This window comes from Parasteatoda tepidariorum, chromosome 3 (assembly GCF_982258835.1).
Source record: "Parasteatoda tepidariorum strain Cologne lab strain chromosome 3, Ptep-v5.0, whole genome shotgun sequence".
Taxonomy (NCBI): domain Eukaryota; kingdom Metazoa; phylum Arthropoda; class Arachnida; order Araneae; family Theridiidae; genus Parasteatoda; species Parasteatoda tepidariorum.
Window position 1 is genome coordinate 87,040,934 of NC_141757.1, and position 20,185 is coordinate 87,061,118.

Here is a 20,185-nt window from a genome sequence, read left to right on the forward strand (position 1 = left end):
AACGATTCAAATATTTAGCATGTTATTGAAGATAAGAATCGTTATTTGTAATTTAATGCATTGCGATATCCTCATAATTAATTCTATCCAAAAAATTTACAATGTTTCGTTTTGATCTAAATAAAACTTCTCATTAGTTTTTAGGACAGCCAACAGTATTAAGGGTCTAATTTAAGCTTGAGTCAGTAAAATGATTGAAGGTAAACAATTTTTTCTTTTTATAACAATTTAAAGGTAAGGAAAGACTATATTTAGATAAATTAGAAAATTGCTGATACAGATAATCATAAATGATACCAAAGCATTCTAGATAATTATAATTTAACTGCAAAATTCTTCTAAATTACCTGAATTTGTGTAGGTACATTATTAATTTAGCAGGCTGACATCCCATTGTAACATTTATAATTTCCTACTGTAATTTGATTTTCATTTTAATGATCTGTTGGCCTTTTGACGAGAGTTTGAATATGTATAGGGCAGATTTCCGTATCCTGATCTGTGGTAGAATAATCGCCAAGTCTTGGCAACTTCCGGGCAGCGGCCAGAGAGAAACTATAAAAAAATCACAGAAAGGTACCAACGCAAAGTGTAAATCTCCTATCCAGCCCCAGGCAAACAGCTACATCTTGTTGTTGTTGTTTTTTTTTCAAAATTTGCAAGTTTAAAATCTACTTGGCACCTTGTCGCTTGTAGTTGGTGCTATGGATATGGAAATATCCCACCATATAACTTGACAGAAAATTTAAATCCTTAAAAACAATTATTTTCTGCGTAATATAGGAGAAAAAGTTAAGTAAATTTAGTTACTGGTCCAAAGGATCTAAATCCAAAAAATTTTTCAAGTCCCTAAACATTATCACTTGTCCACTCATATGGAACTTGCAGACAGAGATGAATTTCGTGAACCCACAGGAAGTAGGGATGAGCAGGTTGGGGGTGTTTCTTTGAATTTTAATCACTATCCCTGCACTTCCTTAACTAGAAGGGAATACAATGATTCTGGCAGTAAGTGAGGGGCTAATGAGTAATGACCACCAGGGGTTAGCTTTTCAACATAGATAAGAAAACTAAGAATAGAAATTCATTTTTACCTCAAAATTGCAAGGAATGGATCAAGGAATAATTATGAAGTTTTAAAGTGAACAATAGAAAACAAATGGTACGCAAACTTGTAGATGCCATTGATGAAAAAAGTTCTCTTCCAAAAATAAAGATGTTACATGCTATCAAAATTACTTCTTACATGCCTGGAGAAATGTGTCTCTAAAAACTATCCAAAATGGTTTTAAAAAGCTGGGTTTAATAATAGCTGTGAATATGTTGAACAAGAAGTTTAAGGCATCAGTAAACAAAAAGGAACTATTGGCTCTGAAAATGCAGTTTTTGACATTAATTTTGAAGATTTTTACTAGTGGACAACTGCCTGGCAACGTGCGGAACAATGAAGATACGAAAATCGTAGATAATGTCAAAGGAATATCAGATGAAGAGGAAGAAGCTGAAGATCATATTGATAAACAAAAAGTAAATGCAAAAGAGGTAGAAAAAGCTGTAGTATTCTTATAAACTACTCTTGAATCCCAGGAAAATGTTGGCTATGTGGGATTTGCACTCTTTCTAACCTTAAAAGAATAATCAAAACAAATAAGGTTATACGTCAGAAATCTTCGAAAAATTATTTTCAGTCTTGTTTAAAAAAAATTATGTAAATAGATGTATGTGGTATAATTAATTTAAAGAAATGCCTATATTTTTCTGCTAAAAACAATTAAAGCACTATTAATTAAATTAAATTTTTTTAAAGTACCTGTATAACACGAAACCTCTTTATCTCAAATTTTTTGCCTTTCCCACGAGATTCGAGATAAACAGGTTCGATTGAATTTAAATCTTCAGGGATATTTCCAAATCCATCCTACCTTCCCCTATGCACCAAAACGCTTTTTAAGTTACAAAAATTTGAAAAACAAACAATTTATGTTGTAGTTTGGGAGATATTTCTATATTGTGATCTGTCACGCCAACTACAATCGCCAAGGTGTGAAATAGATTTTAAATTGGCAAATTTTTTTGGAAAAAAAACTTTGCCAGGGGGCGGATACGAGTAATGCCTTTTGAGTTGGTCCCTTACTGTGATGTTCTTTTTAGTTTCCCACGTGCCACTGCCCAGAAGTTACCAAGACTTGGATATTATTTTCATGTAAATCGCAATTCGGAAATCTTCCTAATCAGCAAAATAAATTAATTCAAATAGCTATTGAAGCTTCACATAAAACAAAATTTTGTCAAGTTTTAATGAGTATTAGGAGAAGTTTGCCTTCGTAGGGAACTTTTTGATGGAACTTACCTGCATTTATGTTACAGGTAGATAAAAGTCTGCCACTGTTAGCCTGACGACAAATACTCTAATCTGTGATCCATTTACAGCTGAGGATATTTTTGCGTCATTGTTAACGGTATGAGTTGGGTGCGAAATTCGTATCAACCAGCCATCACTGGGATTCGAACCCGATTCACCTCATTCAAAGGAGAACACTCTATCCCGTGAGCCACCACAACTCACGGGATAGAGTGAAAATTACAAAATCATTATGAAAATTTTTTAAAAAAATAGGTTTCTCAATTATAATATAGTATGATGTATGTAATAGAAACACTAATTTAACCAAACCAGCATACCATTCCTTTAAACTCAATTGTAATTAGTTCTTGACTTAGGGGACCATAAATAATTATTTCATTATGAATGAAGTTAGATTTCGACATCCCCGAATAAGAAATGCATAATGTGCACAAATGTGTGATCACGGTTCATGAAAAATTCATCACTATTGTTGAAAGACTTTTAATACTACTCATTATAAAAATAAATTTTTAAAAAATTCCATATTCTATCCTGCAGACAATTTTAGAAAATTTAGATGCAACAATGAAAAATTTGTGATGTTAATAACTAACTTTGTACCTCCAAAAACTGTTGAATTTCAAGGAATGGATGCTGATATATATATAATAATCAATTTAGAGTTTTATAAAAATTATGAAACTTTAAAAGCAAACAGTGTTTTTTGTCAAAATTAGATGGTGACAAAAGGGTTGAAACTATTAAAAAGAGTCAATAAATTCCTTTCAAAAAGTTTTTTAATTGACATTTTATATTTGCAGAAAGCTTTTCATTTTATCTAAATTGAAACTAACACTAAAATTTTATATTTTTATTAAACTTTTAATTATGTTTCAATAAAATAATAATATATGCTGATCAATTTGTTGAACTTATACTAAATAAAATATGAATATTTTTACATTTTTCAAGGCTCCCACAATTGGCGTAGTTACCTCTCGAGGAATGATTTTGTAGCTGCTCCTGTATCTTGTTTCAAGCATGTAAGTTACAAAGTTTTTAATTTTGTTAAATTTAACTCATAGCAAACAACAAAATTTGAACAATATTCTTAAAAAGGGTTGCTTATTATACAAACGAATTATGTAAATTGTATGGAAAAAAAATTTGTCAAAGTTTTGAAGATATGATCGCTAAACATTTAAAATCTTAATCCTTAAAACTATCATCTTGTTGAACTAATTTCATATGCATTTCACCCAGGGTTCGTGATTTTTTTGATTTTTTAAAAAAAAATCGAAAAAATCGGATTATTTTGATTTAAATCGGATTTTTTTGATTTAAATCAGATTTTTTTTTTTATTTAAATACACTATAAGAGCTTTAATTTATGATCAAAAAAACTTTATAAATGTTTAATCAAAATTAAATTAATATTAAAACTATATTATAACAATATTTTAGAAGCTCTAACTTACTAAAATAATTTTTCATTATAATGCATAGCGACCATTTTGATACAAAGGCATGATTGAAATTAAAAGACAAGATAAAATAGATAATTTAAAGAATACTACTTTAACTAATAACACAAAGTTTCAATTAGCACAGCATAATTTTAATTTAAAACTGTGATCTCTTTTTTTTCCTCATGATTTATAAAATGGCAAAATAAATGCAACAGATTGTGTTTATAAATGTTGTTATTCATCAAAAAATAAATATTCAATCTATATATTTTTATGTTAAAATATTCATTTTCAATCCTTTATCAAAATACATAAGTTAAGCTAAAAAACATTTTTAAAAAAATCTATGTACTTATTGGAATTTTTTTTTCACAAAAGAAAATCTGATAATTTCAAAGATACCGTAAACATATTATGAGAAGAAAAATAAAAACCAGTTAATAACCCTACTGCTTCAAATAGACTTTGATAGGGAAGAATGACACTATATCAGGAAAAAAATATCTGAAGTCAGCTTTTTTTTTTTTTTTTTTCCTATTTTTGGCATATTAAGGTAATTTCTTTTTAATATAACCTCAAGCTTTAGAAATATAGAAATTTCCATCAATGAACTATAATGTAGATTTGAATTTCATGCTTTTTTAATCAAAGGGTAGAATTTTAATTAACATTTGCTTTTTGAAAAAAAGCATGTTTATTTACTTTCTACAGCTATGCAAGTCTATATTAAGACAGCATTAAATATTTACTTTAATCTGTACTTTCAATGTTAAGAATCAAAAGATTTTTAAACATGTAATTTTAAATGTGTTTAACACACTCCAAGAAAAAAGTAATTTCGTTAACTAAAATTAATTAATGCAGCAATTTATTTAAAATAAATTTTAAAACTAAGAAAAGAAAATAATAAAAGTATCAATAATTTAAAGCACTGTTTTTTAACTTTTAAAATCAATATAATATATATATAAAAATCAGTTGATTTAAATCAATGATTTTTTTAAAAAAATCATTTGATTTTAATCATGATTTAAATCGTGATTTAAATCAAGCTGATTTAAATCAACGAACCCTGATTTCACCCTCAGCAAAAGATTCATGAAATAGATAGCAGAAATTTATTTTTCTGTTCAATATTCGGGAGTCAGAGGCTTTGTTACTATATCTATCCATTTGAGCAGTTTTTAAATTTTAGCTCAAATAATTTGTATTATATAAATGTATCAATGCCTTTAAAAACCTATTTTGTCCTTTGTTCGATATATGCTCTTTACCCCGATATATTTCTTGGAAATTTCTGATTTCTTTTGTCATATGCATGTTTTCTTCTATGTATTTCTTTTTATTTATTATTTACATAATTTTCATTTCATTTGAGGTTGCTTTATCTAGAAGTTGGGATAGCATAACTGCAGGTATCTTAGTAGAAGTCAGAAGTCCCGACTGTACAACTTGTTGTCCTTCTACTCCCTGCTGTTATTGGATTGCTGCAGTTGTTAAAGTGTCTGGTATCAAAAGCAGTTATTCTTTAATTATTTATCTATCATATTTTATTTAAATGTAATGAACATAAAACTTAATTAGTATTGTATTCTTATATGGATTTTTTTTTAATTTCTTATAAAAAAATACAAGTTGGCTGTTTTTTTTTACATTTCGAATTCTATGAGTTATAAATTACAATTACATACATTTTTTAATTATGTGCAGTGACTGCACAAATTTATATGAAACTTTCATTGTTGGAAAGTTTTTTAACTGTGAACTTCCCTTGCTTTGCTGCACCATATCACACAGATCTCATAGTTATAGCATATTACTTATAAAACCTACGCTGATTACAGTGAGAATTTTCAAAAGCAAAGAAGAAGAACTTTTCTAATACATATGAATATTGTAATATTGTGTCTTTAATCCTTTTTTTATGAAATTTATTTCATTAAAAAAAAGGAATTCACAAATTTATATGAAACTTTCATTGCTGGAAAGTTTTTTAACTGTGAACTTCCCTTTGCTTTGCTGCACCATATCTCACAGATCTAATAGTTATAGCATATTACTTATATAACCTACGCTGATTACAGTGAGAATTTTCAAAAGCAAAGAAGAAAAACTTTTCTAATACATAGAATATTGCAATATTGTGTCTTTAATCGCTTCTATTAGTTTCAATATTGGGATTAACTGTTATAAATTTCCTAACTTCATACATGTGTTTCATACAAGTGAGACATATGTAAATTAAAAACTGCCTAAAATTGGTCACTGTAGAAAATATTTACCACCAAATTTACTATTTTGAATGAAAAATCATTTAAAAAAGTAAATAAATTTGTTATAGTATTGAAGTAAATTGTATAATAAGAACAATATAACCATTCATAAAAAAAAATTTATTGTATTTTCTTATACCTTTTTTATAATTTTAATAATGAATATATAGTTAAATTTTTGATTTATCTCTTTGTAATTTTAAAATTCTTTATTTGATAGGTTGATTTTAATTTTACCCAAACTTCTAATGTTATAAAAAAAAATTCTAAAATTGTTGTCATTGTATTAAAACGCTTGAGGTAATCTTGTGAATAGTTAAATATTTCCATATGTCTCTGTTAGTTTACTTTTTTATCCCTTGAGATACTTAAATAACTACTTATTTTATAACTTTTAATTATAACTCTGTTCCTTTAACTTATTTATTGAATACAGGTTATTTAGGTTTGCTTCGATATGAAGGTTTTGAATCTGATAGTAGTCAAGATTTCTGGCTTAATCTGTGTTCAAATACGAATATCCATCCTATTGGTTGGTGTGCTGAAAATGGAATGCCATTGGTTCCCCCAAAATGTAAATAAAACTTATTTTTTTATTGCATGATACTTGACATTCCTTTAATAGTTTCTCTTATAAATAAATATCTTAAATGTCGGTCTTTGAATTTTATGTAATAAACTAATCTTTATGTTTTTATTTAATAATTATTCGAAGAATATTTCTTTTAAAATATGAGTTTCATATGAAAAAGAGTTGTAGCTCCAAGAGTCTCAGTTTTTTAAAAAACTGAAAAAGCATATGATATAGATATAAAAAATTAAAAAAGCAGTGAATGTTCATCTTGAGTAACACTATAACTCTTTCAACTGCGTATCTTTTCACAAAATAAAGTGTTCTTTATACATTAACATGGTGTACAACAAGACTCAAAACTACATGAGTCTTGTTGACAATTACGATTGAGTTGGTTAAAGGAGATAGCTTAAAAATTGAGCTATCTCTTTTTTACTGCTGACCTTTCATGTTTTGTAATGAATTTTGATTTTTCATTAACTAATTGTTTACAGGTATTGAGGACAAACACACTGATTGGAAAGATTACTTAATGAGAAGGATTTCTAGATCTCGTACAATACCAGCTGATTTTTCTTACAAAGTAATATTTTAGCAAATTAACTATTATAATTTTCAGGTTAAGTATTATAAAGAATGAAACTGAAAGTTGGTGTACTTAAACACCTTTTTTAAAATAGGAAAATTTATAATTTGCACCACACCTGTGATGTATTTAACTCCTTACATTGTTTCATTTTATTTTAAGTAACAGTTAAAGTTATTCATTTGATTGTTGTGTTATTTGATTGGACTATTTGTGCGTAAAATTTTCCTTTTTCCTAAATTAAGTATCATTAATTGTTCACCTTAATTTCTATGTTAAGTACTTATACATAATCTAATGTAAAGCTTGCTACTTAAAATTTATTTTAAGTTATCAAAGCTCTATTATAGTAAGTAAGTATTTTTCTAATGTTATGATCAGAAAAATATACCTATCATCGGCTTTTATTTATTTTTTTTTTTATTCAGGTTGAGGAGCACAAACATACCACAATAAAAAAAGGAATGAATCTTGAAGTAGTCGATAAAAATTTAATATCGGCTGTAAGACCAGCAACAGTTAGTGAAGTGATTGGAGGCCGGTTGCATGTGAAATATGATGATACAGAAGCGTCTGATGATGGTTTTTGGTGTCATGAAAAATCCTCATTAATTCATCCCGTCGGCTGGGCTCAGATTATTGGACATGCTTTGAAATCTAAACCAGGTTAGTAAAATAAGCAGTATTATTTAGAGTTTTTTTTTTTTTTTTAATAATAATTCTGAGTTTTATTTTAAATAATACTGAAAACCTTGTTTAATCTTATTGTTACCATGATTGTGAATGTTTCTTGCCTATGTATAATTTCTAATCTAATAAAAAGAAAAATCTTGTTTGTGGGGAAGAAAATCCCCAAAAAAAACATGACTCTTGGTTCAAGGCTGTCAGAGAGTTAAAAATTTTAGTTTAATAATCGTTTTAATACTGTAAAACTTTTTATAAAAATTACTCAAAATGCATTTGTTTCAAATTGTGATTAAAATATAAATCAAAATAGTCTATAAAAATTTGTTTATATTTACAGGGAGAAGCAAAATTTAAAGCAAATTACAAAAATAATTAATTCAGTATTAAATAAACGAGGACCATTTTAAAATAGAAAATAAAATTGCGTGGAGATGTAAATTTTAAGTTTATGAAGTTAAAAGGTTAAATGTCAGATACATTTAAAAAAATTTATTAACAGAAAGGAGACTTTCAAGAAATTGAAAGCTATGTCATTTATTAAATAATTAGTTATTTTATTAATATTTAAAGTTTAAATCACTTCTGTGCAACATTGTGGTTCGGCAAACATTTTATAAATGATCAGTTCCAAGGTTTCCTCTCTAAAACTGTGATATTTGTATACCTTACAATTCAAAATTTTTGAGCTATTATAAATAAAATAATTAGTAAAATTACATAATTACTGAAAATTATTTTTACAAGGAATTATTAGATAATCTTAATCATGAAATTATCTTTAAAGTTATGTGCAAAATATTTACATGGCCTATAATTCATTGTGAAGCTCTAGTGCGAAGTAAATAAAGTTGTCTGCCTAGTATTAGTGATTAACAGAAATTTTAACTGAATTCTCCATAGTTGTATAAATAAGTCGTAAATTAATTTCAAGAACTAATGACCGATTTCATTCAGATTTCGTATTTTTTTTTTATCAAAAGTTACTTTAAAATGATGTAAAAATTTCTATACCTTACAATTCAAAATTTTTTGAATTATTATAAAGAAAATTAAGAAAAATAGTTAGTAAAATTAAATAATTTTTATAAGTTATTCACAAGGAATTATCTTCAGATAATCTTAGTTTTACAATCTTACTTTGAGTTGTGTACAAAATATTCTTAATTTGCTTAATACACAAATAGTAAACTTGACATTAAAGGGTCAAAACTTAAAATTGCTCTCCTGCCTAAATTATTTGGGAACCATATCTTCCAAATTGGAGCTACATATTTTGAATTTTAAAAATCCAAATTTGTGTCCAATTTTATAACATAAAATGTAGACTGTAATTAATTAGCATATTAAAAATTATGCCTTCGAACCATTAAGATTAAGACTTAGTACATGAAAAACCTATCATTAGATCAAAAGTTATTCAGAGATAATTCAATTTTTTATTTTGCACATTGGGCAATAAGGTTCATTGCCGTAATGTTTTTCATTGTGGCGTAATTAAGAAAAAACTCAGTAGGTTTAATGTGTGAATCTTGAGCGTGCATAAAAATATGCCCACAAAACTTTTCGTATTCAAGCCCTAACTATATAAGTATATTTAAATTATATGTATTGATTTTCTCATTATTTTGCAAAATATTGTTTTGTCAAGATTATTTTAATAAATTTCAGAATACGCTATGCAGTCTTTGAAAAAAACATTGTTTCGAACTTTTGATTCCAATGATGCAACATGGGACATGTTTTTACCTGTAAGTAATTGAAAAAAATTTTAATATGTTATTTTTCAGTTTATACATGTCTCCATTAATGTACTAATATATAGTATAAGAAATTTATTTTTGAATTAGGAATATCTTTTTGTTAATAAAGTACTGGAGCTCTGAGTATTCCCTTTCTAAATATGTACTCTCATTTACTAAATAATAAAAAGGAGTAACACATTAACGAAAGAAATAGTCATTGCACCCATTTTGGTTTAAAATAATTGGTAACAAAAATACATATAAATTGAATGTGCTGAAATCAATCAATTGTGTTTAAATAAATTGTATTAGAAAATATTTTTCTGATCTTTTTTGTTTAAAAATGAGGAAATTGTTTGTTTTTTTATTCTTATTTTTTAAGAATGATGTTAGTGATGACTTTTTGAACATAAGCATTGCATGGAGAGTGATGAGAGTGTATACATAATCAGAGCTGGCACTGAACTGTCATTGTGTAGGTCCTGGGTTCATCCTCCAGTGACAGCTTGGAGCTCAGGCGGCTTCAGATCCAGGAGTGCCAGCTTGTCTGGGAAGTAGAGACAGCAGATGTATAATACTGACCACATTGCCACCATCATTCCATTGATTATGAAATCATGGTGACTTGACCTCCATGACCCCTTTGACCAACAACTTCAGTCCTTGTACTTGTTCGGTGTGACAGACCTTCTTTGAGCTTATACCTCCCCTCTTTTTGCGCTTTAACTAAGAATTGTATTATCTTCGTACCTTAATTTAATTCATTACATTTTGCATTTGGAAATTTATATAATAAGCATATCTGTAATTTTAAGATCAAAGTTTTCCAAAATGGAGTTATTTGTATTCATACAAAATTTATATCAACCATAGTTAGCAGTAAAAATATAAATTTTGGTTCTTTTCTGTACAATAGTTTTATAAAATATTCAAGTTTCGATGGTAATAAGCATCTTTTTAATTTAAGATGCACATTTTTCTGATGACTGGAATATAGCTAACTTATTTGTAATAAAGAATTCAAATTTAAAAGGTAGTTATGAATAAAATTAAATAGCTTTAAAATTGCTGTTAATCAAAAAGAAACCTAGTTTTAAAATTCTCTCCTTTATTATAGTTGGTAAAATATATGTATAGATTCGGAAAGCATTCATTTCTAAAATTCAATAATGAAAATTCAAAACATGTTACCAGTTTTTCTATTTTTTTTTCCTTATCTTGTTTATATTTCTTTCTTTTTAAAACTCTTTTTCATACATTTAGTTAGAAAAAATGAACAGACTCTTATATTAGCACTGCGTTTTTAAATAAAAATTCTTTCACAGTTTTAAGCTAATAAGTCTATTAAAAACAATTATCCGTTTGCTAAAAATTAAAAGTTTCAAAGCATCAGACATTATTATGGAATTTAAAACTGAGCCTTCCCTTTCTTTTATACTATTTTCCTATAATTACTTTTTGCTTTATTAATATTTTCAACCAATTTTAGAAGAAACACGTTCACTTTACATCAACCAAAATATTGATTTTAACATTTAACTCATAATTTGATCAAGTTTAGTATTTATAATTTGTAATCTTGAACTTAAGTTTTGCTTATTAGTCTGATTTTCGTTATTGATGGATAAATCATAAAAGTTTTAAAAATATTGAAATGCATGCAGACTCAGTACAAATTATCGAAAATCATAATTAATTAAATACTTGTCTTAAGGTCCTCTTGCAGTGCATTCTTAATTTCTAAAGTATTACAAATGTTTAAAAATTTCAATTGAATTCTTCCCTTTAGATTAAAACCATACCATGCCATACTGAGCCTTGGCAAACCACTTATATTATTTTAAAACTTTTGCACTTCATCCCTCAATGCACTGTAGTTAGACAGGTAGGCTAGCAGCAGTCTTTTGTCTTTAGACCAAATTATAAAATCATCAAACAAAAAATTAGTCACCTCTACAGAAACCATGAGAAACATAATTTAATACCCTGTAACTTTACTTCTGGACCTGATAACCCCCTGAATTTAGTCAGAAAGTGAGTTGCAAAGATTTTGTAAATTTGTTGCATCAGGTTTAAACCATTTGTTAAGAACTGATTGTGCAAATCTACCAAATTGTAGGATGCTGAATTTGCCATTTTCCCTCTTGTGTCAACATATCTCACAGATTTCTGAGAGATTTATTTTATTTTATAACCGGCGTTGAACAACCAACCTAATTCTGAATTGATGACTATCAATGTTCAACTCTTTAATCTTGTAATTTTGAACCTGAACCGGAATACAAGGGAACTCATGGATCAGGCATTGGGACAAACTAGCCTTCCCAGAGGACTTTTTGATTGAACTAACCTGCATTTGCATTACATGGAGAGGAAAAACCATGAAAATCTCCCACCAATAGCCCGATGGCAAGGATATTCCAACCTGTGATTTGTCAACCTCTGAGGATATTTTATGTCAGCTCTGTGATCAGTGAGAGCCAGAAGCAGAATTGATTGAGATTCAAACCTGATTCACCTCATTGGGAGGCAAACACTCTATGGCCTTAGCCACCATGGCTCTTTTTGTGAGATTAAAATCAGGTGATTTTTCAGGCCAGTTAAAATGTAGCAAATAAGGGTGTCTGAGTATTCATTAAACCAGTCCCATGCTCTGACAGCCTGCTGAGCTTTTTGTTGTTGTCTTGAGAATGAGGGACATCAGGAGCATACTCATCTTAAAGATGTTGACTGAGAAGTAAGATCATTCAGCATGTTAAATTTAACATGTTGGTTCATGTTAGTGGCCATTTAAATCAGCTGACCCAATCCATGATAATAATAATAAATAAATATCACAGACTCACCTCCATTAAATTATGTTTTTTAGGATTTCTCTTATTTCTTCCTATAAGCTTTTATCAAAAATATGAAAATTATTCAAAAGACTTAACTTTTTCATAACTCTTGGAAATTATAAGTGTATCATTTGTGGTGTTCTAATTATCTTTTAAAATCCACTACAGGCATGTTATCCCAATAAAAACATGAAGTATAAGGAAGGAATGAAACTCGAAGCAATCGATCCTCTTAACTTATCAACAATATGTGTAGCTACTGTGTTAGAAGTATTGAGAGACAATTATCTCATGATTGGAATTGATGGCATGGCTACTGCAGATGGATCAGATTCATTTTGTTATCATGCATCGTCGCCCTACATCTTTCCAGTGGGATTTTGTGAATCTAATTCAATTGATCTAACTCCTCCCAAAGGTGAGGAACTTACTATACTTTTTAGAAACTGAGTAAATTTTCTTTTTTAGAGATAAGTTGTTTTTTTTACTTAATTTGTGAATTAATTATAAAAATTAATATTTAGTTATAAAATTAATAAGATATATATCACTGGTATTGTCTTTGAAACTTTATAAGGAAAAAAAATTTCCGTTTGGTTTTTTTTTTTTTTTTTTTTTTCTAATTGGGACATTTTATGTTAACTTCAAAATGTCAGAGTGTTTTTAAAATTTTCAAGTTGACAATTTTAATCATTTTCAAATTGTATTCATATTTGAATTATTATTAGGAATACATCTCTCATATAGTTATAACATTAACTTTTAAAATTGTATATTTGTATATATAATAAGAATTATGGAATTTTTCTGGAAATTTTAGCTTGATTTTATTGTAATTTAGCTTGATGTAGCTCAGATTTGGAAAACATTGACATCCCTGATTGGATTATTGAGCCATTTTCTGCTCAAATTGAAAACGTGGACATCAACCTGCAATATGAGCTTGCTGAATTATTATGGGGATTTGAAGCAAAGACGCTTTTTAAAAATTTAACAATAAGCAAATTTTGGACAAATATAAATATAATGCAAATATATGTACAACTTTACGAAATAGCTCAGTCATTTATGATAGCATTTCCAAGTTCCTATATGGTTGAAGCTGGTTTCAGTCACGTAAATTCAATATTAACTAAGAACAGAAATAAATTAAATGTGGAGTTTCGAGGGGATTTAAGATTAAAATTGACCAATTTTGAACCCAATATAACGAACCTTGCAAAAAAAAAAACACCAGACACACCCATGTCATTGATTAAGAAGCAATAAATCAGTAGTTACTTTACTTATTATTTCTACTTACTTATAATTACTTATTTTTTAATAATTATTAAGGTATTAAATTTCAACATTAATATATTTTTCATAAAACTATTGTTACACTATGTACTATTACTTTAATAAATGCTCTAAATCATAAAATAAATGTACAAGCACAGTATCTAATAGAGTTTTATTTTAATTAACAGAAAATTACTTCTATGGGGGTCGATGGAGATTTCGAAAAATTATGTAGGGGTCGATGATCAAAAAAGTTTGGCAACCCCTGATGTAGCTAGATAGTTTTAAAATATGAGGGTACTGTTGCTAGTAATCCTGAGGCATTTTCTTTAACACTGCAAAGCTAAAACAAGAACATAATTATAAAATTTAAAAAGTTTTGCATAAAATATGTTATTTTAAAAATTAATTAACACTAAAATTCTAGTGGAAAAACAATTGATTGAGAATTTTTTCTTTTTGAAGGCTATAAAGGTGAATTTAAATGGCATGAATATTTGAAGAAAGCGAAAGCAAAACCAGCACCCTACGCACTGTTTCAAAGAGTAAGTACAGTATTAAAAACATTACTCCTTATTTTGTTTTTTAAAATCATTGTATGCGTCTTAACAATTTTAGAATCTGGCTCCAACAGTTTCATATCTACTGAATTTGTTAGTTATATAACTTCATTTCAAGTCCTTGTGTAAACTTCTACTTAATCAAATAAGGTTTTAATTAGAATCTTAAAATTCTTGAAAGTTTATAGTACAATTTCATAAAGTTGCTTTTAAGTTTAAAAGTGCTTTATGTTTTTGTTTTTTAATTTTTTCTTGCAAACCTCCGGATTCTTAAAATGTTTTATTTTTTCTTTAAATCTGATCAAATTAATATTGATTACTTTACTATTTGATTGTATTAATTTCACCAACTGGCGTTACCTTCCCATATGGTTGTATACGTAAACACCTGCACTCTATTTTCTACCTATTAATATACCTGTACATAGAAAAATCCTCTGATTTGTTTTAATATTAAACACCCCACTATCTAGAACTAGTATGGAGAAAAATAATACAACTTCATAACACAGTTTTCTGGTTAAACGGAGGGATTAACCTGAACCACAGTTGTGTTAAAAAAAGTGTGAAAATTTGAAATCATTAAAAATGAAATGTCAAAACTGTTAGTGGGTTAAATACAAAAATTGTTGCATTCTTTTGAATACTTGCCAACTAAATTAATTCTTACTAGTGTGCAACTAATCTATTTTTATTTTTGTAGGACATCCCAAATCATGGTTTTATTGAAGGGATGTACCTTGAAGCGGTGGATTTAATGGAACCCAGATTAATTTGCATAGCTTCAGTGACCAAAGTGATTGGGAGCCTTCTGCGCATTCACTTTGAAGGTTGGGATGTTGCGTATGACCAGTGGTGTGATTGCGAAAGTCCCGACTTATTCCCTGTTGGATGGTGTGAAGTTTTGGGTTACCGATTGGAACCACCACGATCTGATGGTAAATTCAATTGTATCTTTCTGTTTTCCTATCTTTATTTTAATATTTTTTAAGTAAAAATCTTTTTTTTTTTCAAAATAGTAACTTTGAGAAATTTGACAAATATCAGTTAAAATCTTGAAAGGCTTTGCTGTGAAATTTTTTTTTTTTAATTAAAAGAATGCTTTTAACTAATTTTATTGCCTGTATTTTACAATTAAAGATGTTTTAAGAACATGTAATTATATTTTATGGTGTATAAGTCGCCCTATTGAGCCTCTAAATAGTAGTGAAAAGTAGAGGGTCCACTTATACATTGGCATACTTACTTACTCTTCTGAATTTTATGGAAGATTTTATTTTTGGCGTTTAATGTGTAGTGAAATTTACATGATCGTATACTGAAATTTTCATGATCGGTCTGTTTTCTAGGTCTTTGAAAATGCTTCTAAGTGTCATTTAAATTTTAATCCAACACCAGCTTATAATCTCAATTCAATTAGCATTTCCTTACATCTAGGAAAAACTTTTTTGAAAAGCGTAAAAAGTTGTGGGGTATGCATTTTAAATACTATTTAGCACTTTGCCTAAAAAAAAGTGTCTAACTATAGCTGTTACAATACCACATTAAATGCCCACCCGATCCCTTAGATAAATACAGGAAATGTAATGCAATTATAACACAGTCAAACATTTTGCATTAAAAATAATACTTTTTAGAAAAGTACCATACGTATTCTGATTTTGTATAAGTGATTTAAAATGTCTCAACTATGTCATTTACAAGGACTTTGCTTGTCGTATCATCCTTTTAAGTTAGAATCCTATTTTTCAACTAAAGTAAATTCAGTGGCTTACATTTACACCAAAAATATGCAAAATCTTCCATTTTGAAGTTTAAAATAGGAGGTCAACTTCTACCCCGAAAAATGTGTTACATAATTTCCAAAAAAAATTTTGTGATATACATTACCAATTTTAGGGTTCATGCATTCTTTTATGAAGGAAAATCTAAAAAATTTAGATTTTAGAACAAGCACTGTAGTCAGCTTTCTAGCCTTTACATTAATCAGTCCTAAAACGGTACTGAACTTTCAGAAGGTATGGTGTGCTATAAATATGTTGGTATTACTTAAAAAGCTTGTATCATTAAAATATAGGCAATAAAGTAACTTATAGTACTTCGTTTCACAACAAAACCATGAAATAAATTAAACATGAAACAAAACTTTGCAACAAAAGCATTCTTAAGGTTTATTAATTAATATCGATCGCATTTTGCATACTATCTCAAAAGCAACTTATGACAGCTATTATAAGTTGATGTGAAATATTTTTTGATGCTACTCTAATGTTTACTTCCTATACTGTAAGCTGTATATACGATTCTCACCTTTTATTAATCGCCAGTTTACTAAGATGTAAATAAGAAGCCATTTGTTTGATTAGGGCTTAATAATATAATGCAAAAAATTTTGTTACTTCACATTTCCTATAGCTTTTGTAACTAGACATCCTCTTGCAATGCTTGGTAAAAGAATGGTGTAAAGGAATTATTTACCAGTTAAACGTGTGGCTATTCTTTTTTTCTCTGATACATAATTTATTTTTGAAACTACTTATTTGTATGGTTTTAATAAAGTATTTCTGTTTACTTGCTAAGGAATGCTCTCTTTTTTTCATGTATTAGAAACTGAAGATAACCAGAAATCTAAAAAGCTAATGCCTGGAAAAATAAAAAGAGGTAAATATCATTCTGGTGTAAAGGTACATAATATATTTATCATTAATATCCTAATTAAATTCTTTTGCTCTTCAAATTAGGTGGAGATCAATTTTGAAAAATATCTATATTGTGTCATTTAGAAGTAAATTTTTTTCTAATCGTATGATTAATAAATAAAAATCATTAATTTTACCCAAATTTTTTAAAAATAATTATTATTGTAGTCATATGAAAGTCAGTGTGCCCCTTTAGCTATAAAGTTTGGGAATTTTTGCTGTGTTGTGTCATAATACTGAAAGTTGTTTTCTCTTATATTATTCTTGTAGGTCGAAAAAAGATGATAAGAAAAAAGAATGAAGACTTTGGAGAAGTGACTGTCAAGAAGGAACCTGATGATAACAGTGGTCAGTTTTGTTTTTTTAATTAACTTTTTCAATTAAATTATCTGGTTTTAAAAGATATAATTGCCATTTTGATTTTAAAAGTTTTAAATCCTAACCATAACATAAAGATTCTGTTCCTATTTATTTATTTTCAGATTTATATTCTGGCACTGCTGCATTGTCTGTAGAGGATTCGAATTCAGGATCTGGCTGAATCCTGTATAATTTGAAATATGGATCTCCTTACAACTTCAGTATTAAGATATTTGTTCTGTGATATTTATTTATTGGGATTTATCATAATCTTACACCAGCTTTTATTTTAAACTATTTATTTGGTCATCTCATGTAGTGGAACTATCATTATATCATAAAACATAAGTTTAAAAGGGGCAGAAAAATCTGTTTTTAGTTATTCTTTCATTTCTGCTTACTTTTCAAAAATGCTTATTAAAAACTTAATACTTATTTGTTCATCTTTAGCATGTTTTCATCGTATTTTATATTTTAAACTTTACATCTGGCATTATAATCACTTCCTGCATTTAATTGGTAAAAGAAAAAAAAGTCTAGTTTAGAAACAAGCAAGGAAAAACAAATTATATTTTTTGTAATTTTGTCTCTCGTTTAAAGATATGGGAACTTAACGAATCTTAAATTATATTGCTAATCTTAAATTAAATGTTGAAATTAATCAATGAAAAAAATTAAAATGTATAACATTGGTTTGTTGTATTTGTACCTAAAGAACAACAATCTAGTTATCAAGTGTGTGTGTGTCTTGGCACTCAGGCGTGTCATAGAGAGACAAGATATGCTGCAAGTTCTCTATGATTTCAAGCCTTATATTAATTTTCAATTTTAATTTGTTGCTATTCAAAATTAAAACGTTTCAAGGAAAAGGTGAAAAAATTTTGGACTTATGTGAAATATGAGTATCCTATCTTAAGTGGGGGGAAAAAAGGCAATGAAAGTTCTCATTACCGTTCGTGTATATGTGAAGAATGTTGTGTTTGATATTCTGTCATTTTATTTTACTGTTATTGTAATATTTTTAAATTAAAGACATATATGCTACGTGTCAGGCAAATTTTTATTTTTGTGTGTACTATATTTGTTAGTCCTTAACAGAGCTGGTATATACTTGCTGTGGAATTTTAAAAAATTCTTTTGCTTATTTTTTTTCTATTTTTTATTGAAATGTTTAAGCAAATGAATTCATTCTCTCTCGAAAAGAGAGTGGCATTCTTTTGTTTGAGTAACAACTCTGAAAAATAAATCCATTACCATTATGATAAATAAAGACTGTCTTTAATATTTTTGCATCATATTATAACTTGAACTTATAATAATATTGCCGTCATAAAAATTTCTGATACTTGTTTTATTTTAGATTTTTTATTTTATTTACATTTAAAAATTTTAACGATTCTTGTTCCCGGTGAAAGGTTTCTATATGTGTTGAGATATTTTTCAAATTTCTTTATTCATTGTTAAAAGCAAAATAATTGAATGAGAAAGCTTATTTGTTCTTAATAAAAAAAATTAATTTTATGTCTGTGTATTTGTTTTAAATTTTGAAATCATAAAGTTTAAATCAGGTCTAGCCAACACCTGGCCTGCTAGCCACATGAATTTATGATGTAAACCCAAGACCTTCTATTAATAGGTTACTGAAACAAAGAAACCTAACATATTAGTAGCTTTTTTTTATTTCAGGATTAGCAAAATAAGTTCAAAAGTTTGAAGATTTTTCATGCTCATTTCATGTTGACATCAGTAATGTTTCTAAAAAACTGGAAATAATGTTAATTGAATCCCAGTGCAACAATGATATAAAATAAATTTTTGATCTATGTCCAGAATTTTTATTTTTTCAATATTTTAATTAAATCCTAAAGATACTTCAACATTAGATATTTAGTGTGACTATCTGTAAAATGCTTTTGGCTCCACCATTTTTCAAAGATAAAATTTTTCAAAGAGTCCATCGCATTCTTATTAACTGATCACAATTTTGAAATCCAGCAAAGATTTGCAATGTCGAACATAAATATCATAGATGAACAAACCTTTTTACTAAAGGTTATTATATTTATATCATAATATAATAATGAAGTTTGAATCATTTTGTGCAGTAAAACTTCCAGGAAAGACCACCTCTATTTAGGACCACTTTTGGGAGGCACAGAATTTTTTACATAGACTTTGTGTTGAAGAAAACCTTTAGGAGAGACCATCAAAACTTCTCCCAGTGCCTGGGTAAGCCTCCGCACCAAATGTGGAAAAGGCCAAAAAAGGAAACACCAAAAAAAAAAATTATTAAAACAAAAAATATTAACCAAACAAAAAGTATATTAATATATATTCAAAATATTTGTGTGAAGCTCTTATTTAGAGAGTTCTTTTTGACGATCTGTGAAAAAGATTTATAACCCCAAGTTGAAGTCAGATTGCACTAAAGACGATGCTATCTATGATTCATTTTTAGAGCTTAAAGTGAAATTAGAAAGAAGAAAAAGTTCTTTCAGAAATAACTAAGCATCTCAAACAGACCTCTTCTCGCCATTTAAATCTAACTCATTGTTATATAAAATTAAATACAAACTTCAAAAAACATAATTGTTTATTTATTTAAAATAGTTCTATCATTCATAATTGGTAAATTTGTTTTTAGACAATAATTATGTCTGTGAGAATAATTTTTATTGACGCTAAATTTTGACAAGTGGCACCCGAAAAAATGACACTGACTAAAGTTAAAATCGTTTGCAAAAAATCATGTACCTTCTATATCATTTTA

The 20,185-nt window shown here is 27.8% G+C and overlaps 1 protein-coding gene across 1 annotated transcript; it reads left to right on the top strand.

Annotated features, from left to right (window-relative positions):
- The first annotated feature begins 60 nt into the window (after positions 1-60).
- On the top strand, positions 61-18,936 carry LOC107453010 (MBT domain-containing protein 1). The gene is made up of 13 exons (XM_016069666.4): positions 61-200; positions 3,320-3,390; positions 5,195-5,324; positions 6,526-6,663; positions 7,158-7,246; positions 7,678-7,915; positions 9,605-9,684; positions 12,684-12,933; positions 14,262-14,341; positions 15,060-15,294; positions 16,964-17,017; positions 17,326-17,403; positions 17,538-18,936. The coding sequence occupies exons 1-13, from the start codon at positions 191-193 to the stop codon at positions 17,594-17,596; spliced, it is 1,512 nt and encodes a 503-aa protein (XP_015925152.1). The 5' UTR covers positions 61-190; the 3' UTR covers positions 17,597-18,936.
- Positions 18,937-20,185: the final 1,249 nt, after the last annotated feature.

Bases quoted from the DNA above. Each gene is read 5' to 3' on its own strand.
- LOC107453010 (XM_016069666.4), top strand. The intron at 7,916-9,604 runs GTTAGTAAAATA...AATAAATTTCAG, and splicing joins TGCTTTGAAATCTAAACCAG to AATACGCTATGCAGTCTTTG. The intron at 17,404-17,537 runs GTCAGTTTTGTT...ATTTATTTTCAG, and splicing joins GGAACCTGATGATAACAGTG to ATTTATATTCTGGCACTGCT.